The following is a 27,741-nucleotide window of genomic DNA, read 5'->3' as shown; positions in this document are numbered from 1 at the left end:
AGACATTAAATGAAAACTATAGCGGACATGATCAGTTTAGCTTTTTTTGAGTTATCGCAAAAGGTTTTCCCTTCATAGTAAAAAGACTTACTTTAATTGATTATGCAAATTTGCCTATTTGTTTAACTCGGGTGAAAGGTACCGTTTCATCCCTTGGTTAACAATTTACTATACTTTAAGCTCCAGTTTAGCTTATTGTGACGGAAGAGTAACTACGGAACCCTACACTAAGCGTGGCCCGACATGCTCTTGGCCGGTTTTATTTATAATAGACTGATGTTATATTATGTAAGTTAGCTATAAATAGTTCTAAATATGAAAATTTGTATTGACATGTAAAACTATGCTTTATAAAGGAATAAATGAATGAATGAATGAACTGATTGCTGTCCGATTCCCTATTAGGCTACGGACTGAACACAAGCGACGCGCTTATTCTCAAGCAAATTATGTACGACCTTGATTTGCCGCGCGCCGCTTACGTCCAGTCCGCAGCCTTACAATTACATTAGTTTACGTAGCGATAATCAGAGCTCGTCCTTGATATGTGGGTCTGGGACATCCAGGGACCTGGTCCGTATCACCTCGCGGTAGAAGAGGGCAGACTTCTTCGGTCGTCTCCTTCGCTCGGGGTCTGAGAAGTCGACGTCGTATATACCGAATTTGGACCTGAAACAAAAACAATTCAAGCCTTATTGCCAAAACATAAGGTCCAGTAATGGTAAGTAAGCCTTTTGAAATTCTCTCTCCGGCAATGCTACGAGCGCCTAAGCACTTTGGTATGCTTTATTTTTTTATGGGACATTATTACACAAATTGACTAAGTCCCACAGTAAGCTCAATAAGGCTTGTGTTGAGGGTACTTAGACAACGATATATATAAATACTTAAATACATAGAAAACACCCATGACTCAGGAACAAATATCCATGCTCATCACAAGAATAAATGCCCTTACCAGGATTTGAACCCGGGACCATCGGCTTCGTAGGCAGGGTCACTACCCACTAGGCCAAACTGGTCGTCACATATGTACTTACGTGTACCCGTCGGTCCACTCGAAGTTGTCCATGAGCGACCACGCGGTGTACGCGACCACGTTCACGCCGTCCTCCTCTATTGCCAGCAACAACTGCAACGGAAACATTCAAATCTGTAACATGTAAATAAACCATCAAACATTTCAAATTTCTGTTCACACATCGGTGCAGAGTTGCGCCATAAAGCTGTAAAATGTTTTGTATGAAAAAAAGCGGCCAAGTGCGAGTCGGACTCGCCCATTAAGGGTTCCGTGCCATTAATGACGTTTTAAAAAAAAACTACTTACTAGATCTCGTTCAAACCAATTTTCGGTGGAAGTTTGCATGGTAATGTATATAATATATTATTTTTTAAATTTTTGATTCTATTTTAGAAGTTACAGGGGGGGGGGGGGGGGGACACACATTTTTTCACTTTGGAAGTGTCTCTCGCGCAAACTATTCAGTTTAGAAAAAAATGATATTAGGAACCTAAATATCATTTTGAAGGCCTATCCATAGATACCCCCACACGTATGGGTTTGATGAAAAAAGATTTTTTGAGTTTCAGTTCTAAGTATGGGGAACCCCCAAAATTTATTGTTTTTTTTTTCTATTTTTGTGTAAAAATCTTAATGCGGTTCATAGAATACATCTACTTACCAAGTTTGAACAGTATAGCCCTTATAGTTTCGGAAAAAAGTGGCTGTGACATAATCGGACAGACAGACGGACATGACGAATCTATAAGGGTTCCGTTTTTTGCCATTTGGCTACGGAACCCTAAAAACGGTTGTCTGTAAAGTCGTTTTACTGACGATAGTTGAACGTGACAACGTCACAAGAAAATACTGATGGAATGGTTTCATTTTTCAAAAGAAAATTTTAATTTTATTTGTTTGATAGATATTTTGTATGGATATATTTCACTTCATACTTGACGAAAACATGTAAATGTATTATTGTATAGCAGCTGTCCACGCGGACGCACCGCTCACTCAAGTAGGAGAGAGACAGATGTCGAACGCTGCCGAATGCGGAGGCCGATTGTGCCTCTTTGTCGCTCGTTGCGCGCTCTCGCTTGCACTTCAAGCCTTAACTGGAACGCCTCAGAGCGAGGTAACGCCGCATGAGTCATGTTTTTCGTGCGTGCAGCCGGCTCCATCGAATTATAAGACGTTGTCACGTCAAAATGACCCGCGAACGTCCCCTTCAAGGTTCTTCTGCAACAGGTGGTCTCACCTGCTTCAAATATTCTCTGTAGTAGTGCAGCCGGTCGTCGTCCTGTAAACTCCTCACTGACGTGGAATACCCGTTCTCCGTGATGATGATGTCTATGTCTCCGTAGTTCTGCTTCAGCCAGCCCAGGATCTTACGCAGACCCTCAGGGTACACCTGTAACATGTTGACATAGTTACAATACGAGGGCTCACGCATACCTCTTAACTGTATTTACAGGAATTAGGTGCTTGCGACTTATGTATCGTCGGTTAAAGTGGTGGACTTAGAGGCCTAACAATGAGATTTGGGCCCTCACGAAGTCCGAAGGTCCAGCCCAGAATAAGGCCGAGGAATCGAGTCATTCCGGCCCAAATAATTCACGTTGCTGAGAGAGGGCAAAGGCCGAGCAATAGAAGAGTCTAAAATACAGCGGATTAATACCAAGCTTACTCTCCTGCAACTCGGCCTTCAGCCTTGCATGCGATTGCGACGCGATGTGTGGAGCCTTCGGCCCCACTAAATCTTGGCAATCAATCCGATTCCAGGCTCTGCTCTCTCGCAACTCGGACTTTGGCCTCGCACGGTAGTATACCGCGATCAGGTCGTATGCGGACGTCGGCCATTGGCCTCACTCATACTTGACTTTTGGTTAAATTGTAGCCTCTGTTCTCCCCTATTTCCTATCCTTTGGTCCTACGTGGACCTCGGCCGTCGGCCTCGCTCGCACTCGGCCGTTTGCTCTAAGTACTACTCATATATAGCCACCCGTTCTCCGCCGCCGGCCACCCCGGCCGGCCCTGGGTCCTGGCCCGCAGCTCCGGCACGTGGAAGTACTACTCACATATAGCCACCCGTTCTCCGCCGCCGGCCACCCCGGCCGGCCCTGGGTCCTGGCCCGCAGCTCCGGCACGTGGAAGTACTACTCACATATAGCCACCCGTTCTTCGCCGCCGGCCACCCCGGCCGGCCCTGGGTCCTGGCCCGCAGCTCCGGCACGTGGAAGTACTACTCACATATAGCCACCCGTTCTCCGCCGCCGGCCACCCCGGCCGGCCCTGGGTCCTGGCCCGCAGCTCCGGCACGTGGAAGTACTACTCACATATAGCCACCCGTTCTCCGCCGCCGGCCACCCCGGCCGGCCCTGGGTCCTGGCCCGCAGCTCCGGCACGTCGAAGTACTACTCACATATAGCCACCCGTTCTCCGCCGCCGGCCACCCCGGCCGGCCCTGGGTCCTGGCCCGCAGCTCCGGCACGTGGAAGTACTACTCACATATAGCCACCCGTTCTCCGCCGCCGGCCACCCCGGCCGGCCCTGGGTCCTGGCCCGCAGCTCCGGCACGTGGAAGTACTACTCACATATAGCCACCCGTTCTCCGCCGCCGGCCACCCCGGCCGGCCCTGGGTCCTGGCCCGCAGCTCCGGCACGTCGAAGTACTACTCACATATAGCCACCCGTTCTCCGCCGCCGGCCACCCCGGCCGGCCCTGGGTCCTGGCCCGCAGCTCCGGCACGTGGAAGTACTACTCACATATAGCCACCCGTTCTCCGCCGCCGGCCACCCCGGCCGGCCCTGGGTCCTGGCCCGCAGCTCCGGCACGTGGAAGTACTACTCACATATAGCCACCCGTTCTCCGCCGCCGGCCACCCCGGCCGGCCCTGGGTCCTGGCCCGCAGCTCCGGCACGTGGAAGTACTACTCACATATAGCCACCCGTTCTCCGCCGCCGGCCACCCCGGCCGGCCCTGGGTCCTGGCCCGCAGCTCCGGCACGTCGAAGTACTACTCACATATAGCCACCCGTTCTCCGCCGCCGGCCACCCCGGCCGGCCCTGGGTCCTGGCCCGCAGCTCCGGCACGTGGAAGTACTACTCACATATAGCCACCCGTTCTCCGCCGCCGGCCACCCCGGCCGGCCCTGGGTCCTGGCCCGCAGCTCCGGCACGTGGAAGTACTACTCACATATAGCCACCCGTTCTCCGCCGCCGGCCACCCCGGCCGGCCCTGGGTCCTGGCCCGCAGCTCCGGCACGTGGAAGTACTACTCACATATAGCCACCCGTTCGCCGCCGGCCACCCCGGCCGGCCCTGGGTCCTGGCCCGCAGCTCCGGCACGTGGAAGTACTACTCACATATAGCCACCCGTTCTCCGCCGCCGGCCACCCCGGCCGGCCCTGGGTCCTGGCCCGCAGCTCCGGCACGTGGAAGTACTACTCACATATAGCCACCCGTTCTCCGCCGCCGGCCACCCCGGCCGGCCCTGGGTCCTGGCCCGCAGCTCCGGCACGTGGAAGTACTACTCACATATAGCCACCCGTTCTCCGCCGCCGGCCACCCCGGCCGGCCCTGGGTCCTGGCCCGCAGCTCCGGCACGTGGAAGTACTACTCACATATAGCCACCCGTTCTCCGCCGCCGGCCACCCCGGCCGGCCCTGGGTCCTGGCCCGCAGCTCCGGCACGTGGAAGTACTACTCACATATAGCCACCCGTTCTCCGCCGCCGGCCACCCCGGCCGGCCCTGGGTCCTGGCCCGCAGCTCCGGCACGTCGAAGAAGGCGTCTCCGCCGACGGGCTCTCCGGGGCGCGCCGCGCGCACCGTCTGCGACGTGTAGTGGTTGAACGCCAGAAAATCAAACGAACCTGGAAATATACTATTATATACTACTGACCAAAATTTAATTTAGCAACGAGCAAGTACCAGGTACAAGTATCATGAGTTTCGAGCAGTGGCGGATTAACCGAACAGCAGAAAAAGCATATGCTAAGGGCCCCGCGTCTAGGGGGGCCCCGCGCTCCGACCCTGACCATGCGATTTCGGCACGCGGAACCGGCCAAGTTCCAGTAGAACTTGCACTCCGCGGATCCTGTACTCTTCTTCAACCTAGCGTTTTCCCGGCCTAGCGCCAGGGTCCGCTCTCCTACTTAATCTTCTCCACTTTGCCCGATCTTCGGCATCCTCAGATGTGAGATTGCTCTCCACCATGTCCGCTCTCACGACCTCCAGCCAGCGCTTCTTAGGCCTACCGCGGCCGCGTGATCTAGGGCCTTGGACAGTGAGGTTGAGGCATCTATTTCCGACGTAGTCTACTGGTCTGCGGCTTATATGGCCATACCATCGGAGGCGACTTTCCTGCAGCTTATCCGCTACGTCACGAATTCCAAGGCTGCCACGAATGTGTTCGTTACGTATGCGATCTAATCTAGATGCGATGCGATCTAGGGTCGCAGAAGACACCGGTTACTTCTCGCCATTTTGCCCAATCCTGATCCTGTACTACCACATTTTATTTACAATGTATTTATTTCGTCAGTCGGTAACAATATTGATCAATTATTTGTTATTATCCTGTCTATTTTTCTTTATAAAGATTCCAACTATAGAATTTTTAGGCTTACGCAAAGACCAAGAGCAGAGTTTAGCATAAAACCGAAGGTGCAGAGTGTCTCAAAACTTTTGTGCATAGCTAAGCTGCAGGAAACAGCAGAGCTCGGAAACGAACAAAAGAAGATACTGTGTTTAAAAACATATTAGTGGAAAGCAAGGAAGGGTGATTTATTAATTAATTATTATTTCAAATAACAAATTGCACCTTACAGCTAATGCCTAATGATGATCAGCTTTGAGCCCGTAGTAGGCCAAAGGACGCGCTCCTCTACGGCTGGCCGGGCGCCCAAAATATGCCGAGTTGCTGCAAAGCCGTGATGCATATGATCTAATTGTCAAAATGTTATAAAAAGAAAACAGCGGGGCCCCTATGCGGGGCGTTGTATTCGCATAGGCCGGATGTAAAGTCGCACTTTCGAGCAGCAGACGAGCCGAGATCACATTGGTTCAATTCCAAACTCTGTTCTCCTACAATTCAGCCTTTGCATTGTGGCGCGCGGCGATAGAACGCTCCGGGCCTCCGCCCTTATACCGAGCTCGGTCTACGGCCTCGTTCACACTCTGGCATTGGTTTCATTATAGGCTCTGCTTTCCTGCAGCTTGACCTTCAGCTTCGCACGGGAACGCTACGAAATTGGGTGGTCTGGATATTCAGCTCGTGGAGCTCAGCCTTCGGCCTTGTTTTTTGGCTCACTTAGCCATTAGTTCCCACTTCTTAGGTCCGACTCACTTTTAACCAATTTTTACAAGCTTTTATTTATTATACTTAATAATATTGATGTTGTTAAACAGTATCCCTACATGCTTTTATTTGACTTGCAATACTCGTAAGTTGTTTTCAAAATCTGCAAACCATCTGCAAATTATTTTTTTGACCATTTGTCAAAATTTGGCAAAATGATGAAAATTGAAGGTAAAGACGAAACCTATATAAAAGAAAGGAACTATGATAAAATAACACAACTTCATTAGGCTCTTTTAAAATGGCTAAATAAAAAATAAATAAATCTGAATTCCTTCAAATTAACAAATAAGTAAAATACTCCGGATTTTAAATAATGTCATACACCTATACTTCGTGTCATCCACGAAGACGCGCCCCGCTCTTCTTCCTAATCGCTTAAAGTACAAATCTGCAACTTTTTGGCAGTGTAATTTATGTCTACTAATCAATGTGTATAGATAGCCTTACTATACTAGTAAAAGGTTGCACACCACACTTGTAGGTACTATAGGCGATTGGGAGGAGGAGTGGGGCGCGTCTTCGTGGATGACACGAACTACAGACACAAAAAATCATTTCTTGTGTAGGGGCTCCGTGAACTTTTCTTTTTACTTTATTTTTACTATTGTTACCATTCTGTCAATAAAGGCCAAACGGGGGCTATTAGTAAGTATCATTTACATTACATTACAAGCATAAGGGACCTTTGCAGCGCTATGTACGTCTTTTTAGTAAGAAGAGAAGATTTTTTGCAATAACCCAAAAGCGACTAAACCGATCATTTCCCTTTCACAAAAAGCATTTTGTATGGGAGGTATCCCAATTTTTTTGAAGTTTTTATTTTACCCGTTCTTAGTAATGCATAATTTATGTATCCATGCTAAATTACAGCTATCTAGCACTAAAGATCACGGAGCAAACCCTCGGACCAGACCAGACGGACATGGCGAAACTATAAGTTTAAAACTAATCGAGAACGAGTGAAAAAAATTAAGACATCTTAAAAATGTTGTGACTTTTTTTTTCAAACCAGGGGGCCCCGCGAACTTATTGTGCTAAGGGCCCCGCGCCTTCTTAATCCGCCCCTGGTTTCGAGAAGGACCTTCTTTGACCAGCCGACCGGACGCATACCACGCGTATGAAGGTATCGCGGCTGCTCGCGTATCTTAGCTGTGCCCTATACTTTTGGTTTATTTACTTATATTATCTGTGGCCCAGCAGTACTTGACTGAAAAGCTCTCCATTGTATCACGAGTGTATAAACTACGAGGGTTGATTGAAAAATTCGCGGCCTGGCCAATTAAAAAAAAGAACTTTTTTCTTTTTTCTGCCGCCATTTTGAACTGTCATTCATTATTCAACTGCCTTCCCGCGAAATTTCAATTGGCGTCTATATTTAAAAGCAATTGTACGGCATATTTAAAGTTACTTGTCGGTAGATATCGTGAAAATGGAGAAATTAAAGCAGCGTGCTGTGATTAAATACCTGCATAAAAAACCGGCCAATAGTAAATTGTTAACCAAGGGATGAAACGGTACCTTTCACCCGAGTTAAACAAATAGGCAAATTTGCATAATCAGTACCTAATTAAAGTAAGTCGTTTTATTATGAAGGGAAAACTTTTTGCAATAACTCAAAAACAGCTAAACTGATCATGTCCGCTATAGTTTTCATTTAATGTCTTTCTTAAGCTCTACTTCCATGATTTTTTTTCATATTTTTTGGACCTATGGTTCAAAAGTTAGAGGGGGGGCACATTTTTTTTTCTTTCGGAGCGATTATCTCCGAATATATTCACTTTATCAAAAAATGTTTCTTGAAAACCCCTATTAGTTTTGAAAGACCTTTCCAACGATACCCCACACTCTAGGGTTGAAGCGAAAAAATAATTTCACCCCCACTTTACGTGTAGGGGAGGTACCCTAAAAAAAATTAAATTTTTAGATTTTATTATACGACTTTGTCGGCTTTATTGATTTATATATCCATGCCAAATTTCAGCTTTCTAGCACTAACGACCACGGAGCAAAGCCTCGGACAGACAGACAGACGGACATGGCGAAACTATAAGGGTTCCTAGTTGACTACACCGAAGCAAATTTATGACGATATGCAAAGTACATTAGGGCAATCCTGTCCATCATATACGATGGTGAAATAATAACCGGCCAAGAGCATGTCGGGCCACGCTCAGTGTAGGGTTCCGTAGTTACTCTTCCGTCACAATAAGCTAAACTGGAGCTTAAAGTATAGTAAATTGTTAACCAAGGGATGAAACGGTACCTTTCACCCGAGTTAAACAAATAGGCAAATTTGCATAATCAGTACCTAATTAAAATAAGTCTTTTTACTATGAATGGAAAACTTTTTGCGATAACTCAAAAACAGCTAAACTGATCATGTCCGCTATAGTTTTCATTTAATGTATTTCTTAAGCTCTACTTCCACGATTATTTTCATATTTTTTGGACCTATGGTTCAAAAGTTAGAGGGGGGGGACACAATTTTTTTTTCTTTCGGAGCGATTATCTCCGAATATATTCACTTTATCAAAAAATGTTTCATGAAGACCCCTATTAGTTTTGAAAGACCTTTCCAACGATACCCCACACTCTAGGGTTGAAGCGAAAAAAAAAAATTCACCCCCACTTTACGTGTAGGGGAGGTACCCTAAAAAAAATTAATTTTTTAGATTTTATTGTACGACTTTGTCGGTTTTATTGATTTATGTATCCATGCCAAATTTCAGCTTTCTAGCACTAACGACCACGGAGCAAAGCCTCGGACAGACAGACAGACAGACAGACAGACAGACGGACATGGCGAAACTATAAGGGTTCCGTTTTATGCCATTTGGCTACGGAACCCTAAAAATGGGCAGCTGAATTCAAGCGTGGACGAGATAGTATCGCAGATGACTCTCGTCCCGGGAAGCCAACAACGGTGACTAACACGGACAATGTGGCAATTATATGCGAAATGATAATGAAAGACCGGCAATTAAAAGTGCGGGAAATAGCTGACATCGTAGGCATCTCTTATGAAAGAACTGAAAATATTATAGTCAACGAATTAGGTTTTTCCAAGGTGTCGGCGAGATGGGTCCCGAGGCTTCTTTCAGTGGAACAAAAAATCGCTCGCCGTACTAATTCACGTGAATGTCTAGACCTGTATGAAGCCGATACTCAAGACTTTTTGGACAGATTTGTAACTATGGACGAGTCCACCACTATACACCAGAGACCAAACAGCAATCGAAGCAGTAGGTTCGTCCTGGATCTCCGCCTCCCAAAAAAGCCAAAGCAATTTTGTCGGCCAATAAAGTCATGGCATCTGTTTTCTGGGATGCAAAGGTAATAATAATGGTTGACTATCTCCAGAGAGTTAAAACTATAAATTCCGACTATTGTTGCGAGTTATTACGCAGATTACGCGAGGCTCTGAAGATAAAAAGACCTCGACGAATGTTGACAAAGAAAGTTATCTTCCACCAGGACAATGCACGTGGTCACATGTCACTAAAATCGATGGCGGAGATTGCCAAATGTGGGTTTGAATTATTGCCCCACCACCCTATTCTCCCGATTTAGCACCATCGGACTTTCATCTGTTCCCCAATTTAAAAAAACATATGAGTGGTATGAAATTTTCAAGCAACGCCGAGGTCCAAGCTGAGGTGGATGCCTATTTTGAAGGTCTCGAGGAAAGCTTCTTCAAAAGTGGTGTAATGGCTCTGGAATCCAGATGGAACAAGTGCATTCAACTCGACGGGGACTATGGAGAAAAATAAAAATAAATTAAAAATTATATTCAGGCCGCGAATTCTTCAATCCACCCTCGTACTATTATTCATGTCTGTAGGCCCCATTTTGGATCTATAGACTGGAATATTTAAAAGAAATATGTACTTCATCTTAATCTAATTATCAGAGAAATTTATTGGTGTTGATATTATTGTTTTATTTTTTTTATATAGCATAGTTATTTTTATTTTATTTTTCATTATTTTTTATTATTTACAAACAAACAGTCTCGTATTGTTATATTATCAATATTGTAGACTTATAGTTTCCTTAATTAAAATATGTAAACCTAAACACTATTTATTATTATTGGGGTTTCGGGCCTTTGAGTGCCACGTCGACCAGGTAGTGATCTATTGTGACAGCCCTTTAAAGTTCATTACTGATGCCCGTTGAATCCAGGAAATTCCAGATTCTTTGGTCCGTAATGTTCTGTACCTCATAGGGTTGCAATACGTGCCGCCCTAAGTGGGTACTTCTTTTTGACATTAGTGGTCCACAGGAGCAGAGAATGTGCATTGCAGTCCCCTCTGACTCATGGCAGAACCTGCATGTCGCGTCTTGTTTCTTCCCAATTTGAAACATGTGTTTGTTCAACTTACAGTGACCAGTCAATATTCTGGTCACCGCGCAGGTTTTATGTCTTTTGAGCTCTAAGAGCTCCTTAGCAAATTTGTTGTTGAACCCTTTGATTAGAGCTTTCGAGTGTTCTTGTCCTTTGACGAATTTCCACCAATCGATTGCTCTTGTTTTTTCTAAGTTGCTGAGCAGAGAATATGCATCCCGTTTTGTGATTCCACAGAACGGTTCTGGGCCGACCAGGGGTGTGTCTGCGCCCTTTCTAGCAAGTTCGTCCGCTTCTTCGTTTCCGTTAATGTCGGAGTGCCCTGGTACCCATCTAAGTATGACTTTGTTGGAGTTAGCCAGTGCATTTAGGTTTGTTTTACAGTTCTGGACTAGTTTCGAGTTTGACTCCAGGGATTCTAGTGCCAGAAGAGCAGCTTGGCTGTCTGAGTTGATGTAGATATGTTGGTGTCTTAGGTTTCTATCCAGATTAATCTCCGCACATTTGTTGATGGCGTAGACTTCTGCCTGGAAGATTGAGGCCTGTGTGCCCATGCTGACGCTAGCACTGAACTTAGGTCTCTCACCATAGATCCCACATCCTACATCACTGCCTTTCTTGGAACCATCAGTGTACCAAATATGGCTTCCCTCTTCGACGTACATTTGGTCGTTAATCCATTTGTCTCTAGGAGGAATTTCTACTGTGTACAGTTTGGTAAAATGACATTCTGTGTGCGTGTCATCCGTGGGCATGCTAAGGGTTCTATTTGCAAAAACCCAGGCCTTTAGTTTGGTTAATGCTTGAGAGCGCCATTTCGGCCTGTTTAGCGTGCATATTCTATAGACGCACTGTTTGGCCTCCTTTTGCATTTGCAAGTGGAGTGGTATAATGTCTAGCAGTACGTCTAGGGCCGCCCCCGGTGTCGAGGAGAAGGCACCTGTTGCTGTTAAACAAGCCGTGCGTTGCAGGCTGTTTAGAGTTTCTATTGCCGTCTTTTGGCTGGTTTTGTTACACCAGACTGCCTGAAACCTAAACACTATAAACGGTGTGTTAATAAACAGTGCCAGAAAACTTGCAATCATTTGATTACTAAATATGTAACAATATTATGGCTGTTGAATATATTTTAAAGACTATCGTTTGAAGTTAAATATTGTTTCATGGAATATGTCTACATTTTGAAATTTTTCGTCATAGAGCCTGCACAATTGTTACACCAACATATCAAATTTAATAACAAAAATTTGACTAAATAGGTAATATCATAAGTTTTTTACAAGTTACAAGCTTTTATTGCAAGGTATGTATGTATGTACGTTCGGGTCAAATCTTGCAAGCTAAATAAAGTGAGTCTATCACTTCCCATTATTCGATTGAGCTGAAACTTCAGTACATAATGTAAGTTAGGTGTCAATGCAATATAGAGTCGGAAGGTGGCCATAGTAATCGTGTTTGGGTTTGTTAGAGTTGCCTGTTTAAAGAAAAGTACAGTCAGCGATAAAAGTAGGTTATAATTAGGGTACCCACCTCAAATATTTTACCCTGTGTATCAGTTTCCCAGATGACTGCAAAATTCAAAAATGTATTCTGCAAGTAGGCCTCAAGGGCTCTTTACAAGTCAATATCTTCTTCTATCACAACTGGTTGCCATGAAAGATTAAAAAATCCTAATAGACAACTGGTTGTGAAACACAGTTGCGATGGCGGCCGAAGGGAATACAACATTATAGTAACATCAAACAGTGACTTCAAAAATATATAACAATATTTATAAATACAACAGCCAATACCTGGGTAAACATTAAATAGATAAATGCAAACTACACAATCGTTTAACTAGGCTGTCGCTAAGATAAATGACCCTCTGAGATAAATAGTCAAATAAGGTACGAGTATGGCTAGGTTGGAACTGTGACCCCCGCAGAATCGACTACCTATAAAAAGTAGGTTAGGTTAGAACTGCGACCGCCGCTGAATTTAATATCTGTCTAAAAGTAGGTTAAGTTAGGGATTGATTTTAACCCCGTAGATTCAAATAGCTACTTATAGTATTCCCTTTTCATAATGTGGTGCACAATAAAAAATATATTATTATTATATAATATCATTGTATATCCTCATCCCTAATCCGCTCAATCTGTTCCCGACTAAAAGGCGAAAGCCTAGAAATGCTGTATTCGTCTTTACTCTTCTTTTCGATGTGCGTCCACGGACGGAGGCGACGCGCCCTCTTGAAGGAGATGGCATACCATCAGACAATTTGTCTCCTCGTTGGCCTCCTATATTTTGGACCCGGGTACGTCCTTAAACTACGTCCAAAAGAGAGGTATGGGAATTGTGAATGTCATCTCGCTTTGTGTGGTAGGGCACAGCCAGTGGATGTCATTCCAGATCTAGAGCAGAGCCCAACTGGGGAAGTACCTCCACCTTACAGAAAACCGCAGCCAAATAACACTAGACCCTACTCATAGTGTTGTGTTCCTGCCGGTGAGTAAGGTTGCCAGAGCTCATCGAGGGGGGGCGGGTTTAGGGTCGGCAACGCGCATGTAACTCCTCTGGAGTTGCAGGCGTACATAGGCTACGGAGACTGCTTACCATCAGGCGGGCCGTATGCTTGTTTGCCACCGACGTAGTATAAAAAAAAAAAAAATTATAAAGATGGGGTACTCACCCCTAATGTACTCAATCTCTTCTTCGCTGAACGGAGGAAGCCTCGAGAGCCCGTACCCCGCGTCTCTGCTGCTCTTGGCCACGTGGCGCTCCACGGCCGGCGGCCACCCGCCTTCCTTGGAGAAGATGGGGTGCGCGTGGCGGCCGTTCTAGAACAAACAGTCTGGTGTTAGGTACTTGTGCCTTAGTGCTACCAAACCGTTCAGTTGCGGCTGAAATGATTTTGTTACAAGCTTTTATTTAATTTCACCTGTCCCGTCGTCTGTCTGTAATCTAATCTTGCAAGTTAATTTTGACCAACTTCCCGGTTTCCGATGAAGCTGAAAAATTGCATACATATGTAAATCGGGTGACTGACAATTCAATATTATGGTACCATCGAGCTGATTTGATGATGGAGACAGGAGGTAGCCACAGGAACGTTGTGATAAAACAACGCAAGCTTATGCGTTTGGGGTTTTTTGAATTGGTTCGATGAGTATTAGTTGCCTGTGGAAAGAAAAGTACAGTCAGCGATAAAGGTTGTGCCTAAAATGAAATTTTTGACAAAAACTTATTTTAGAAGAGACTTAATGAGAGGGCTCAGATTAATTTGTAGTATTTAGTCCCTTAGAACAACATACAAAACACACAACATTCTCGCTATACTTCTACTTTTCTTTGTATAACATATTTTAGCAACGAAAACGAGTATGTACCACACATATACTTTTGCACACTCGCTTTGTCAATAGAAAATAGCGGCAAATTTAAAAAATGTCGGTGCTAAGGGTTAACTTCCCATAAAAAAATGGGTTTCGCGCCTTCTACTGACAAAGTGGGTCTGCCAAAGTATGTGTGGTACATACTTGTTTTCGTTGCTAAAATTTGTTATGTTGATATATTATGTTACGCATGCCAAGTTTCATGTAATTTAAGCGTGTCATTTTAAGATGAGATCGTAAGGGCTAAGACACAATTACACGATACGACACGTGGGACAATGCGACGCCGTGTGACGTTGCGGCGTCGTGTCGTGGCACGATACGATGTCGTCTCACAGCACAATACGACGTCGTGTCACATCGAGGCTTCGCGTCGTGGGACGATACGACGTCGTGTCGTAGCAAAATACGACGTTATGTCTCATTACCGTGTCGACGATGTGCATAAGGGCTTCGAAATGTTTAAGAAAAGATCTACTATCTCTATAACACCAAGACTTATGTATTGTTTATATGTACACAGAGATAACTCTTACGTATGACTGAAAAAATTAAATTTATTTCCGTTTATAGCTGTTTTTTATTATTTTATACACGATGAGATTTAATCGGTGATCAGGAACCAATTTTTCTAATTCAGTAATTGCCATTTTCTAATTTAAAAATTGGTTTTGGCGGCAAGTTCGTTTGACTCTTAATTCGGAGTTATTTTACCATGTACTGTAGAACGAGCTCGGTGATTTCTTCGTCTCCCGGCCCCTCCGGCTCGTACCACATGAACTGGTTGGCGATGGACAGCCTTCCTGAAGACAAATTGAATATTCAGAAAACTTTCAACTTTTTATGTTAAAGGAAAAATGGGAAAATACCGCTTCGGGCAGGACTCGATCTTGCGACCTCTCGGAACGCCACCCCAATAGCTCTTAACCCTTTATAAGGCATTATGGTGTCAGTAATTATGCAAAATTTAACCCTATCACTTTGAAATTAAGTTCAAAATCAGATGGAAAATATATAACTAAGTGATCTACCGACGCTTACCAGAAACGTGCGAATATATTCATTTCTTTTTTAGTTGCCTTAGGAAGGCGTATGCTACATCTACCGTATGACTGTTCTATCTTGATGGCACCACGGAATCTCTAGTTATATTGAGAATTCACCAGTTACAATGAGATAAGTTGCTAACTCATACTAAACAATTTTTCATCCTAATGGCTTAGGGTCGGTTGCACCAAACCGTTCGTGTATATGAATGTTTATATTTTATTTTATTTTATTGGTATTCAGTACAACAACAGCCGTACATACATACGTGTACGTTCGTGTTTACATAGGTATACATAGTATTAGGCCAATAACAGTTATCCGTTGGTTGCAAAATAATATACAGATATATTATTAGTAAAACAAAGTAAGTAATATTTAAAGTGAAACTGTGCAAGCCCACAGTAACAGTAACAGTAGGCGATAATCAACATGAAAATTGAAGTTAGAGGTAGGTACACATGCTTGCATAAAGTTAATAGGTGTGCATTAACGTTAAAAGTTTTTTTAATTTATTTATATTGCACTTGTAATTGTACTTGTACTTGGATACATGAACTATTTTGGATAAATACATTAAATGACATTGTAGCTCGTTTAATTTTTTTATAATCTTACACAAATAGAGCTAGCCCCACGATAAACTCAATGAGGCTTGTGTTGTGTTGTGGTACTAGACGGCGGTATATTGAAAAGATAGGAGTAATATGTTTAGCAGTGGACGCATATATGCTGAGAAGAAGAGAGAAGAGATAGATAAAAACCTAAATACATTTGTGATGGACACACAAATAATGCCTTTATGCTTCGTAAATAGATAGTTGTAAAAAATTAAAGTGTAGATCACCTTTCTGCTGCTCTCTGAACTCGCCATATATTTCATAAGCCCTGGCGTGGGCCAATAGGACGTGTCTGGTGCACAAATGTAGGCCGATCTCTGTGTCCTTCTTGCCTGGACCCCAGCCCTGAAAATAAAACTTTCCAGGATAGGTAACTATTCAAATTAAAATAAATTTTAAAGATAAGATGCCTAACCTTCATAGTTTTATTTACATAGAAATAGGGATGTAGACTGTATTACTCACTGATTTTATCGTTGCGGGTTGATTTGGCTCTGACCATAGCGGTTATATTTGCTGCTTCTAGTAGATATTCGTCATTATTGTACTTAAACTGTTATCCGTAAACAAAATATAAAAGACTTGTGTTTAATTCGATATACCATCATCACATCTTCAGACCTCCGTGGCAGAGGCCAGATTCAAACAACGCCAGACAGCGCAGTTGGCACACACTACGTTGCCGATACGAGGCTTTTTTGGTTATATTTTTGGTGGCCCATTAGGGGACGACGAACTAAAAGCACGATATATAATGATTAGTGCGTCGGGGATGTCCGTACGGATGACTTTTACGCTATTACGCGTAAAAGAGTAGCATCCCTATTGTTGGAAAACCCTCTGTACTCAGTAAATGAGTTCATGGAATTGACATTTGGATTCAGAAATTGTTTTTATTCTTATTGTTTTTATTTATTGACATTGTTTTCTTTATCATACAGATGATCCTTATTGGGAGATATTATTTCATTGTTTTTATATTGTTGTGTGTTGACGATTCTTATTGGGAGATATTATTTGTGTTCTTTTATTAATTTATCGTTTTTATTTTTATTGTTCTCGTATTTTCGTAAGTTTTGACATTGTAAATTTATATTTTGGATTTTGTAAGTATTTACCTACTTACTGTTATTCTAATTGTCAACAACAATCCTTATTGGAGCTATAATTTTATTTCATTAGTATTGTTATTATTTTCATTTTTATTTTATTTTGACGATCATGATAGAAATTCTTATATTTTTGACATCAATGCAAATTTATTATGTAATTGTCTTTCATGAAATAAATCATCTAATCTAATCTATTGCATATTAGGTTGCAGGGTAGCATCAACAGTCTCCTAAACGCATTTGTCGTCAGAGTGCACTGCCCACTGATGAGGCGTTGGAACCAATTACATGAACCCAACGGCCCAACGCATCATCGGAATAAATAGTATTAATTAGTTTTAGGTTTTTATTGTTTTTATATTGTACACTAACATAGATATAGGTAGCTAAATAATAATGTTTGTACTAACAGTTTATGGGGCTTGTGCATGAATTAAATGATTTCAATTAAAGACAGGATCAGACCTGGCTGGAGACGTCGCAGACGAGGAGCGGCTCGTTGATAGTCAGCCAGGTCTTGACGCGGTCGCCGAAGAGGCTGAACATCACGCGCGCTAAGTCGCCGAACCAGGTTATCATTAGCGGGTTCTGCCAGCCACCTGAAAATGTTAATGAGGTTAATATTTTTTTTACAAAATTTCATGTCTGACACAGGTTTTCATCGCTGACTTTAACTACTTTTCTTTCAGCTGGCAATTAATATTCATAGAGACAATTCTAGCAAACCCAAACACAGTTATGTTGCGTTATTTTATCACAGAGTTCCTATGGCTGTGTCCATCATCAGTCCATCTAAATGGTATCATGTCAACCAACTTTACATACGTATGTAGTTTTAGCTCAAGCAAGTACGAATTGGGTTTAACATAGCTTGCAATATTTGACCCAATCAAAAGTCATTTTTGCCACGATTCATGGGAGCCTGGGGGCCGCTTGACAACTAATACCATGAATTGGCGCAGGAACTAGTGTTTACGAAGACAATTGCCATTTGACCTTCCAACCCAGAGCGGAAATTAATGTGCAGAAAAAAGGAAATCTCAAATTATTATTTTTTGTTCCTGAAATCCAGACTGAAGAAAATAGTTATGAACGGTTGTTTGCCGTTCTCGAGCGCGTTGATTAGTGTGTTATAAAGTCGAACCACGCTAAGTTTTCAAGCCAAGTGCTACGTCAAGTTTGGAGCTAATAGGGATGGCATATACATGTGTACGCATTGTTACAAGTTTGTGCAAAGTAAAGTGGTGAGAGTCTAACATGTTTTACGAATAAAGGGAGTAAATATTTTTCACGTCAGCAGCTCGAACAAGGGTAATTTGCTGCTTAAAAACAGTGAGCAAAATCGCATTTTGCTCACCGAGTGAGACAAAATAACATTCAAGTGACCTTTAGATTCGAATGTCATTTCAACGTGCGGGGCCTAATACAAGTTCGAAATATTTGGATTCTATTGTCTTTGTCCCTTTCACGTCATTAGCAAAAAGAAAGAGACAAAAAAGTGCATACGTAATTAATGGTATATTGACGGTTTATAATAGACCCCCGAAATAAGTCAGACCGCATCGTTCCAAAATACCCTACCAGTCTTCATTCGTAATAATTAATTACTGAAATAAAAGTTTTTGCGTATTTTATTATACAATCAAAACAATGAACTTGTACAAATTTACGCAATTGTTACGCAGTAAATAATTCTACTTAACTACTTTTAACGATCTCTACTATAGTTGACAACTAGTAGTATCCGCAATTCGGACCGTATCTTACAAAGTTTTTTTTTTACAAAAAAAAAGTTGTCGATTGAACTGTCAATTGATGTTCGTTACTTAATTCATTATTTTCGTATTATTTTATTGAAATTTCTTTCGTTTAGTTTTATTGCGGTAATTAAAGTTAATTGTTAGAATACCTTCAGCAAATATGAGTTAAATAGTGATCCGTGCGTCTGGATTACATTTTTTCAGGTTGTATTTTTTGATGGCTGACGTGAAAAATTTTGTGTACTACACGAGATCAAAGTTATTTACATCTCGTGCGCTTTTGAGTCCCTTACTACGCTCAAGATTCTAAATTAGATTCACTCGCTACGCTCGTGAATCTATTATAGAATCTTTCGGTTGCACGGGACTCAAAACAAGCACTCGAAGAAATATCAAACTTTGCTCTCTTGTTGTACAAATAACTATATCCATGTTATATGTATATCATCCTGGGCATATTCCCTCATTATCCCTCAGTGACAGATGATGATGTAAGCTAGTTTGCCGGTCTAGAGCAGCGCGTTGATATAGTATTTTTCCTACTCCTCTACTGTTATCTGTCATTTATGCATTCATTAACACGAATATAAGAACATACATAAAAGATTTCAAGAAAAGTCTATATTGTCTATTCCTCATAAAAGCTCTTGTGCTTTTATAAGCTATAATGTTACTGCGATTAATGGCTACCAACCTAACAAAACCAAAACGAATACAGTTTTAAACTAAGTGCATTGCTGCCAACTTACAAAATATTCATTTGGTTGCATAGTAAAAATAATTACTTCATAAGTCAGAAACACGCATGTGACACCCGTAATATAGCAACACCCATAGACTACGAAGACCGCTTAGCGTTGCTCGTTAGTCTCAAATTGAGACTAAAATTGAGAAAAAACTGGCCAAAAAATTAATTTAGCAAGTAGCAAGTACCAGGGCCTCATGAGTTACGAGGAGGTGTCGCCGACCGGCCGGCCGCGGCCGCAACTGTTGCATAAAATACTATTATGCAACAGTTGTATAAGAAGGGTCAAAAAAGGCGAGTGGCGTGAGTTACAATGTGAGCCGGAGCCGAAGGCGTAGGCGAACATTGTAAAGGAATACGCCACTAGAATTTTTTGACCTACTTATACAACGTTGCATACAATATTTTTCCTACGAGTCAACAAAAATAAATCTTAATTTAGGTAAACAAATTACAGCAAAAGTATATAGCCAAGACGCGCGAGCATACCTTGTTACGCGCCCGGCCCGCCCCGGGCCGCGGCCGGCCGGTCGGCGACACCTCCTCGCAACTCATGAGGCCCTGGTACTTGCTACTTGCTAAATTAATTTTTTGGACAGTTTTTTCTCAATTTTGGCCACCGTAGCCTACGGAGACTAACAAGCAACGCTAAGCGGTCTTCGTAGTCTATGGGTGTTGCTATATTACGGGTGTCACATGCGTGTTTCTGACTTATGAAGTAATTATTTTTACTATGCAACCAAATGAATATTTTGTAAGTTGGCATCAATGCACTTAGTTTAAAACTGTATTCGTTTTGGTTTTGTTAGGTTGGTAGCCTTTAATCGCAGTAACATTATAGCTTATAAAAGCACAAGAGCTTTTATGAGGAATAGACAATATAGACTTTTCTTGAAATCTTTTATATATGTTCTTATATTCGTGTTAATGAATGCATAAATGACAGATAACAGTAGAGGAGTAGGAAAAGTGTTTTATAGCATGCTTTATGAATAAAGTGAGTATTTACCCATATTGTTTATCCTCCCGAGCATATGATAGATGGTGACGTACGGTATATAACCATATACTGTTTTGGAGCAGCGCATAGATGAGTGTGTTGTAAATGTTGTAATAGCAATAGCATATTTACCCATGTTATATATCCTCCTGGGCATGTCCCAGTGATAGATGGTGACGTACGGCTGTATACCGTTCTGAAGCAGCGCGTTGATGAGCGTGTTGTAGTAGCGGACGCCATCTTGGCTGATCTGGTTCGGGAGCCCCGTGGGCAACAACCGCGGCCATGATATTGAGAACCTGCGTTTAAAGATAAAGATAACAGAAATTTATTCGTGACGATCACAAAACATGTACGAATATATACAAACAACAGCAAGAAAAGTTCAGATCACCCACGCAGATTTCGTGTGCATCATGAAATGGACCCAACTCAGCATAATGCTAGCCAAAAAGCCAGCGCTTCCATAGGACCTATTCGGTGATGCCTCGACAGATAACACATAAAGGTTAACTCACGTTAGAACGACCCAGTTCCGGTCCGAGGCAACCATGGATGCCGCTCGACGCAACGTGGACGCAACTGCGCGGCGGCGTCATTTTCCATACCGCTGACTAGATGCCGACGCTCAAAATACGCTAGTGTGGGGTGGCTCTTAGGGCTCCCCTACACTAGCGTCTCCCGAGCGTCGGCGTCTACTCAACTCTATGTTGGTGCAACTGCGCAGCGACGCCATTTTCCATACCGCTGACTAGACGCTGACGCTCAAAATACGCTAGTGTGGGGTGGCTCTTAGGGCTCCCCTACACTAGCGTCTCCCGAGCGTCGGCGTCTACTCAACTCTATGTTGGTGCAACTGCGCAGCGACGCCATTTTCCATACCGCTGACTAGACGCTGACGCTCAAAATACGCTAGTGTGGGGTGGCTCTTAGGGCTCCCCTACACTAGCGTCTCCCGAGCGTCGGCGTCTACTCAACTCTATGTTGGTGCAACTGCGCAGCGACGCCATTTTCCATACCGCTGACTAGACGCTGACGCTCAAAATACGCTAGTGTGGGGTGGCTCTTAGGGCTCCCCTACACTAGCGTCTCCCGAGCGTCGGCGTCTACTCAACTCTATGTTGGTGCAACTGCGCAGCGACGCCATTTTCCATACCGCTGACTAGACGCTGACGCTCAAAATACGCTAGTGTGGGGTGGCTCTTAGGGCTCCCCTACACTAGCGTCTCCCGAGCGTCGGCGTCTACTCAACTCTATGTTGGTGCAACTGCGCAGCGACGCCATTTTCCATACCGCTGACTAGACGCTGACGCTCAAAATACGCTAGTGTGGGGTGGCTCTTAGGGCTCCCCTACACTAGCGTCTCCCGAGCGTCGGCGTCTACTCAACTCTATGTTGGTGCAACTGCGCAGCGACGCCATTTTCCATACCGCTGACTAGACGCTGACGCTCAAAATACGCTAGTGTGGGGTGGGTCTTAGGGCTCCCCTACACTAGCGTCTCCCGAGCGTCGGCGTCTACTCAACTCTATGTTGGTGCAACTGCGCAGCGACGCCATTTTCCATACCGCTGACTAGACGCTGACGCTCAAAAGACGCTAGTAATGGGGTGACCCGTTGCCGGTGATGGTTAATTTTTTAAATGTATGTCTTAGTTAAAAAAATTGTAATATCACTGGTAGACGTTTAGTTCTGCTTAATACGAATTAGGGCCGATTTAGACGGCACGCGAACTAGCATGCGATTTTAGTTACATTGCGGACTATTGAGGTTACAACTAATTCGGCGACCGATCAAATACCGCAATGTAATGAAACTCGCATGCGAGGTCTCGCACCGTGTAATTGAGCCTTTAGTAAAATATAAAAGCCGCCCCACCTGTAGTAATCCACCCCCAGATCTTTCAACATTCGGATGTCCTCTTCCCATCTGTAAAATAAAATATAACCATGATCTTACACTGTACCAATACTATCATGTTGTCCCTGTCACACGATCTTATATAACGTTATATAACAACCAGTGTAAGACCTGAGACCACCATTAATCTTTATTATTCGATTTAAACACTTACGAGTACAACGCATTTAGGAATGGTAACGAACTAACTAGCTAGCACCGTGGACTACCTATATAAGTATGACCAGTTAAGGTGACCACGTACAAATACGAAAGTATATACCTATAAAGATACTTTAAAATATGAAAAACTACATTAAATAATAATACTAAAAATAATAAAATGAACTTAAAAATATTTACCTAAAATTACTTTCTAAATTTTGCAATTTGCCTCCGAGGCAAAGTGCCCATCACGCAGGCGGCATTCCCACGCTGGATTACGATGGCCAATCTTTGCGCGAGAAAGCAGTAAAATATATTATAGTAAACACCCCTATAATGGAACAGGCACCAGTAATGGGATGGTATGGACAAATTCTGTAAAACAAGTTTTTACTAACAGTTTTTAATCGCTGGCAACATTTTACCATGAACAAGAGCCAAAGAGCTGCTTAAGTTTAATTTTTCATTGATATTTGTTAGTTTGAAAATTAATGGCGACATACATCCCATGACTGGAGCAAAAAACCATAGTTTTAATTGGTTAATAATAAATAAATAAATAATAAATAAATAATAAATAAATAATAAATAAATAATAAATAAATAATAAATAAATAAATATTATAGGACATTATTACACAAATTGACTAAGTCCCACAGTAAGCTTAATAAGGCTTGTGTTGAGGGTACTTAGACAACGATATATATAATATATAAATATTTATAAATACATAGAAAACACCCATGACTCAGGAACAAATATCCATGCTCATCACACGAATAAATGCCCTTACCAGGATTTGAACCCAGGACCATCGGCTTCGTAGGCAGGGTCACTACCCACTAGGCCAAACCGGTCGTCATCATAATATTGAAACCAATTGCAGTAGCTTTCATTAACTAAATACATAGAGGTATGTCAGGATCGTAGCAAGTGGAAATCCGTGGTCTCTGCCTACCCCTTCGGGAAATAGGCGTGATTATATGTATGTAAATACATAGAGAACAAAGGGCAAATTGGACATTCAACTTTTAAAGCATAAAGCGGTAGACATTTTACAGGTGTCGGTGAAATATCAAAAATATTCCAAATTTTCTCTTCAATATCCCATGATTGGTGCCGTTAACATAGTCTATAGCTAGAAAGACATGCAATCGACTCTTTTATTATTTTATATAGAAGACACAAATAACTTTTGAAGTCGCGGACATTCGGAACAAAATTGCGATGGTTTGGCCATGTTCAACGCCGTTGCGATGACCACATTACAAGGAGTGTAACCACCGAAGGTGCTGGGGTCACAAGGGGAAGAGGCCGACCGCTGACAAACTGGGCTTCGACCATCAAAAAAGACCTACTGGCACAAGGCTTGACGCCGGAGCTTGACGCTTGACGGGAGTGTTAGATGTGACGACCCCAAGTAAATGGGATAAGGCAAGGATAATGATGATGATAGAAGACACAAATAAAAGCGTACCTAAACAAGACAACAAAAATAATGTTGACAACGGTGGCAAACAAGCATACGGCCCGCCTGATGGTAAGCAGTCACCGTAGCCTACGGACACCCGCAACTCCAGATGTGTTACATGCGCGTTGCCGACCCTTTAAAAATCTGTACACTCCTTTTTTGATGAACCTCATACTGTAGACCCTCGGGAAAGCCTCGGCAGGTAGATCATTCCACAATCGGAGCGTCCGCGGGAGGAAGTTCCTCTTAAACCGCACAGTACGTGACCTGGGTGTTATACCTGTTGTAGGAGTCGCAGGCCACTTCAGCCGTGCTGCCGTCGGGGATCAGGTGGGGGTTCTGCTGCGTCCAGTCGTCCCACATGCTGGGGCTCTTGTCTGGAAACATTTAATCAAACAATTAAAGTTTAATACCGTGGACTTAGCGGAAATCTGCTTAGTGCCTAGTAATCTACAACCTGGGGGCCTAGCGAAGATGACAATCGTTCGCAGAGAAACACTATTTGTGTCTATCGCACTAATATGGAAGAGTGATAAAGAGACAACAGCGTTTCGTTTCGTATTCTGCAAACGATTGTAATCTTGGCTAAGCCCCCTGAACTCACGGCGCCTTAACACTGCGGGTGTTAGCTCGTGTAAGTGAGATAGCCTTTTGGTTTGATGCTCTCGGATTGCTCTGACATAATTACGCGACAACATTTACATTTTCACCACTTAGATGCATGGCGGTCCTCAACTGTGCGTTTCTCCAGAAACTTCCTGCCTCGCACAGCTAAACTGTAGAATGAACTGTCGCAACAACCTTCAAGAAAAGAGCGTACTCCCATCTTAAAAGCCGATAACTCACTTGCAACCTCTCTGGTATTGCAGGTGTCCTTAAGCGATGGGAATTACTTACTATAAATCATAGATCTTCTTCGGTGATAAGGATAAATTATGATTTAAAATAAGTCTGTACCATTTGTGTTATAAGCAGAACGTTGCGTTGCTTGTAAAATTATTAGTGAACTGGACTGTACCTACAACACAACTCGAGAATCATTCCGTTAGCCTATCTATAGGCTACAAAACAAAGGCACTTTTACACGTCAAGATGTTTTTCAAGTAATAAAAATAAATCATCAACAATTACAAATGTCAATATCTACAATAAAAATAATAATGATAACGGTGCCGCCATATAGCGGCCGTCTGCATACAAAAACGACTCCATCCATAATTAGCCGTATTAAATTAAATTAGCCGGAGACAGCAAGCCCTGCTAAAGGAAGCAAACAAAATTGCCTCAAATCCAAAGCTACCCGTCTTTTCTGATTTTTTCTGTCCGCCTAGGCTACGCTTAAAATCCCGACGTCCACCGGCCAATACGGCACAGGAACTTAAAGAAAGCAGTTTTAACATCAAGGATAAACGGAGGGAGGACTGGATTGCTAACTTGCCCAGGGCATCCCATGCCAGCTACGATCCTACCAGCAAACCGCAGGGCTTTTCGGCTCCGAGACGGCAATGGTGCCAACTAAATAGACTTCGCACTGAAAGCGGGCGATCCGGAGAATTGATGTTTAAGTGTGGGTGGCGAGATACACCGAAGTGCGACTGTGGAGCACCTGTACAGTCCATTTACCACATTGTCCATGAGTGTCCAAAAAGAAAGTACAAGGGAGATCCTCTGGAGTTACTTAAGCTAAGCGAAAACGCAGCCCATTGGGTGAAGACATTAGATATTAATTTGTAAATTTGTAAAGCGACCAAGAATTGAAATATGCCATACGACTAAATAAAAATTAGCCGTATTATCTTGTCTGGAGACGCCGCCGCTCTATCCTAGGAAAACAGAACATTTACATTTTATTTTTATTTTTATTTTATTTATTTAAGGTTTACCAACAGATACAACACTACAAAAAATACAGATAAAAACCCAAAAATACATGAGTAAGTGTCTATCCAATAATAGGTAAACACAACATGCGTTAATACTAATCAATCAATTAAGACCTAAAGTATAATGTAATATAACATACTTATCGTTAAATTTAGTACTTCGTTTACATGCAGCTAGTTACATGTATAAAGATTGCTAAGATGACGTTGGCTATCAACCAACCTAAACTCGCTACTCTTGTACTAATTATTATTGATTTAGTGTTATTTATTATATTAATTATAATCATGCAATGGGAAATTTAAATATAATATTTTTACGTCGTGTTTTGCACAACAATAGGGGCAATAAATTGCTAATGATTTTAATCGTCTTTTTATTTTAATTTTATTGATATTCATTTGCATTTAATCTTTAGTAATATTGATATCAATTTGCACGCATGCCTTCTGTCCTCTAAACAATAATAGTTTAAGTGACTGTTAGTCTGTTACATAATGACGGCAATAAAATACGAGTGTGGGTTTATAACTGAGCTGAAAGTGAGTTTCATAAAAACTGACAATTATACTTTTCTTCCAGTGGTTGTACTTACTTATCTGTAAGTAGGTACGATTCAAACAAATCTAAATGCAATGAGGTTATGTTGTTTTACCGCAGAATTTCATGTAATCACCTGTTTTCCATCATCAGATCCGTTCGATGTCAACATGATATTGCATTATCACACGTCTTTCAAATTTCAGCTCAGTTACGATAATTCATAAATAGTAGATTGTTAACCAAGGGATGACAGGCACTGATTTAAGTCGAGACTGAAATGATGCTTTTCACCCGAACTAAAAGCTCTAATTTTCATTTCTAATACGAGTAAGTTTAAATACATGTGTTATTGAACATGACTAAGTATAAACTTTTATAGTATTTCTTAGGGGTATTATCAATTAACCATTTAGGTAAAGGTATCGTTATTTATGGAATAGGGAGTTAAATATCTGATTGCAAAAACGTACAACTAATCCATTTAAAACCAAATAAAATAAATTGAATAAAACGTACTTGGAAAATAAAACGCCCTAGATAATAAACGTATCATCTTTCTGCACCCTATTGCACTTTTTTCCGAAACTATAAGAGCTATACTGTTCAAACTTGGTAAGTAGATGTATTCTATGAACCGTGATTGTCACAGATAAATGTCTTTTAGTTTAATCTACTTACCACTGACGTTCCACGAGCCTTCGATCTGGTAGGCCGCGGTGGCCACACCGAACTTGAACCCGTCCGGGAAACGATGATGCCCGGCCGCAGCTCCCGCCAACAAGCTGTACAAACACATACACGCTATTTTAATAGTACATTACTATAGAGGACGGGAAACGAAGGGTTGCAGGCCAAGTAGATATAGACGGCCGAGCGTAGCGAGGTCGGCCAGGGATACGCGGCCGGCAACCCCGTTTCTCGCCGAGATTTGTATAGTGCTTTTCTCAAACTTGCAATGAAATAATAATAATAAAAATAGGATGATGATGATGATGATGATGATGATGATGATGATGGTTGTTTCATGTTCTAATGTAATAGGTTATACAGTGCGTCGGGTTCCACATGGGAATGAAAATTTGATTATTTTTGCGCTACGACGCACGGTTTAGGAGATACAGCCATATAAAGATTTCTGCATGACTGAAAAAAAACTATATAGGGCTGTATCTCCTAAACCGTGCGTCGTAGCGCAAAAATAATCAAATGTTCGTTCCACTTTGAAACCCTGAAGTAATATTTAACAAACACAAAAAAGAAAAAAAAAATAATGGCAGAATTTTGCTTATAGGTTTTTTATGGTTGAATGCCAAGACGTGCCATAATTTGACGTTTAAAAATAAAAGAAGGTTGCCTTACAGGCCTAGGTGTATGAAATTCCTTTACATATCATCTTCACTCATC

At 42.5% G+C, this 27,741-nt stretch overlaps 1 protein-coding gene across 1 annotated transcript; it reads right to left on the bottom strand.

The window, feature by feature from the left end:
* Positions 1-257: 257 nt before the first annotated feature.
* LOC133530264 (myrosinase 1-like) lies at positions 258-27,331 on the bottom strand. Its single transcript, XM_061868140.1, has 12 exons — positions 27,016-27,331; positions 24,191-24,287; positions 22,253-22,303; positions 20,508-20,674; positions 17,336-17,469; positions 15,986-16,103; positions 14,806-14,894; positions 13,389-13,536; positions 4,713-4,876; positions 2,262-2,414; positions 1,041-1,132; positions 258-669 (listed from the first exon to the last, which is right to left on the bottom strand). The coding sequence occupies exons 1-12, from the start codon at positions 27,131-27,133 to the stop codon at positions 528-530; spliced, it is 1,473 nt and encodes a 490-aa protein (XP_061724124.1). The 5' UTR covers positions 27,134-27,331; the 3' UTR covers positions 258-527.
* Between the last annotated feature and the right edge of the window lie 410 nt (positions 27,332-27,741).

This window comes from Cydia pomonella, chromosome 22, assembly GCF_033807575.1.
Source record: "Cydia pomonella isolate Wapato2018A chromosome 22, ilCydPomo1, whole genome shotgun sequence".
Lineage (NCBI taxonomy): Eukaryota > Metazoa > Arthropoda > Insecta > Lepidoptera > Tortricidae > Cydia > Cydia pomonella.
Note: the sequence above shows the minus strand (reverse complement) of the source record. Positions and strands in the feature narration are given on the sequence as shown.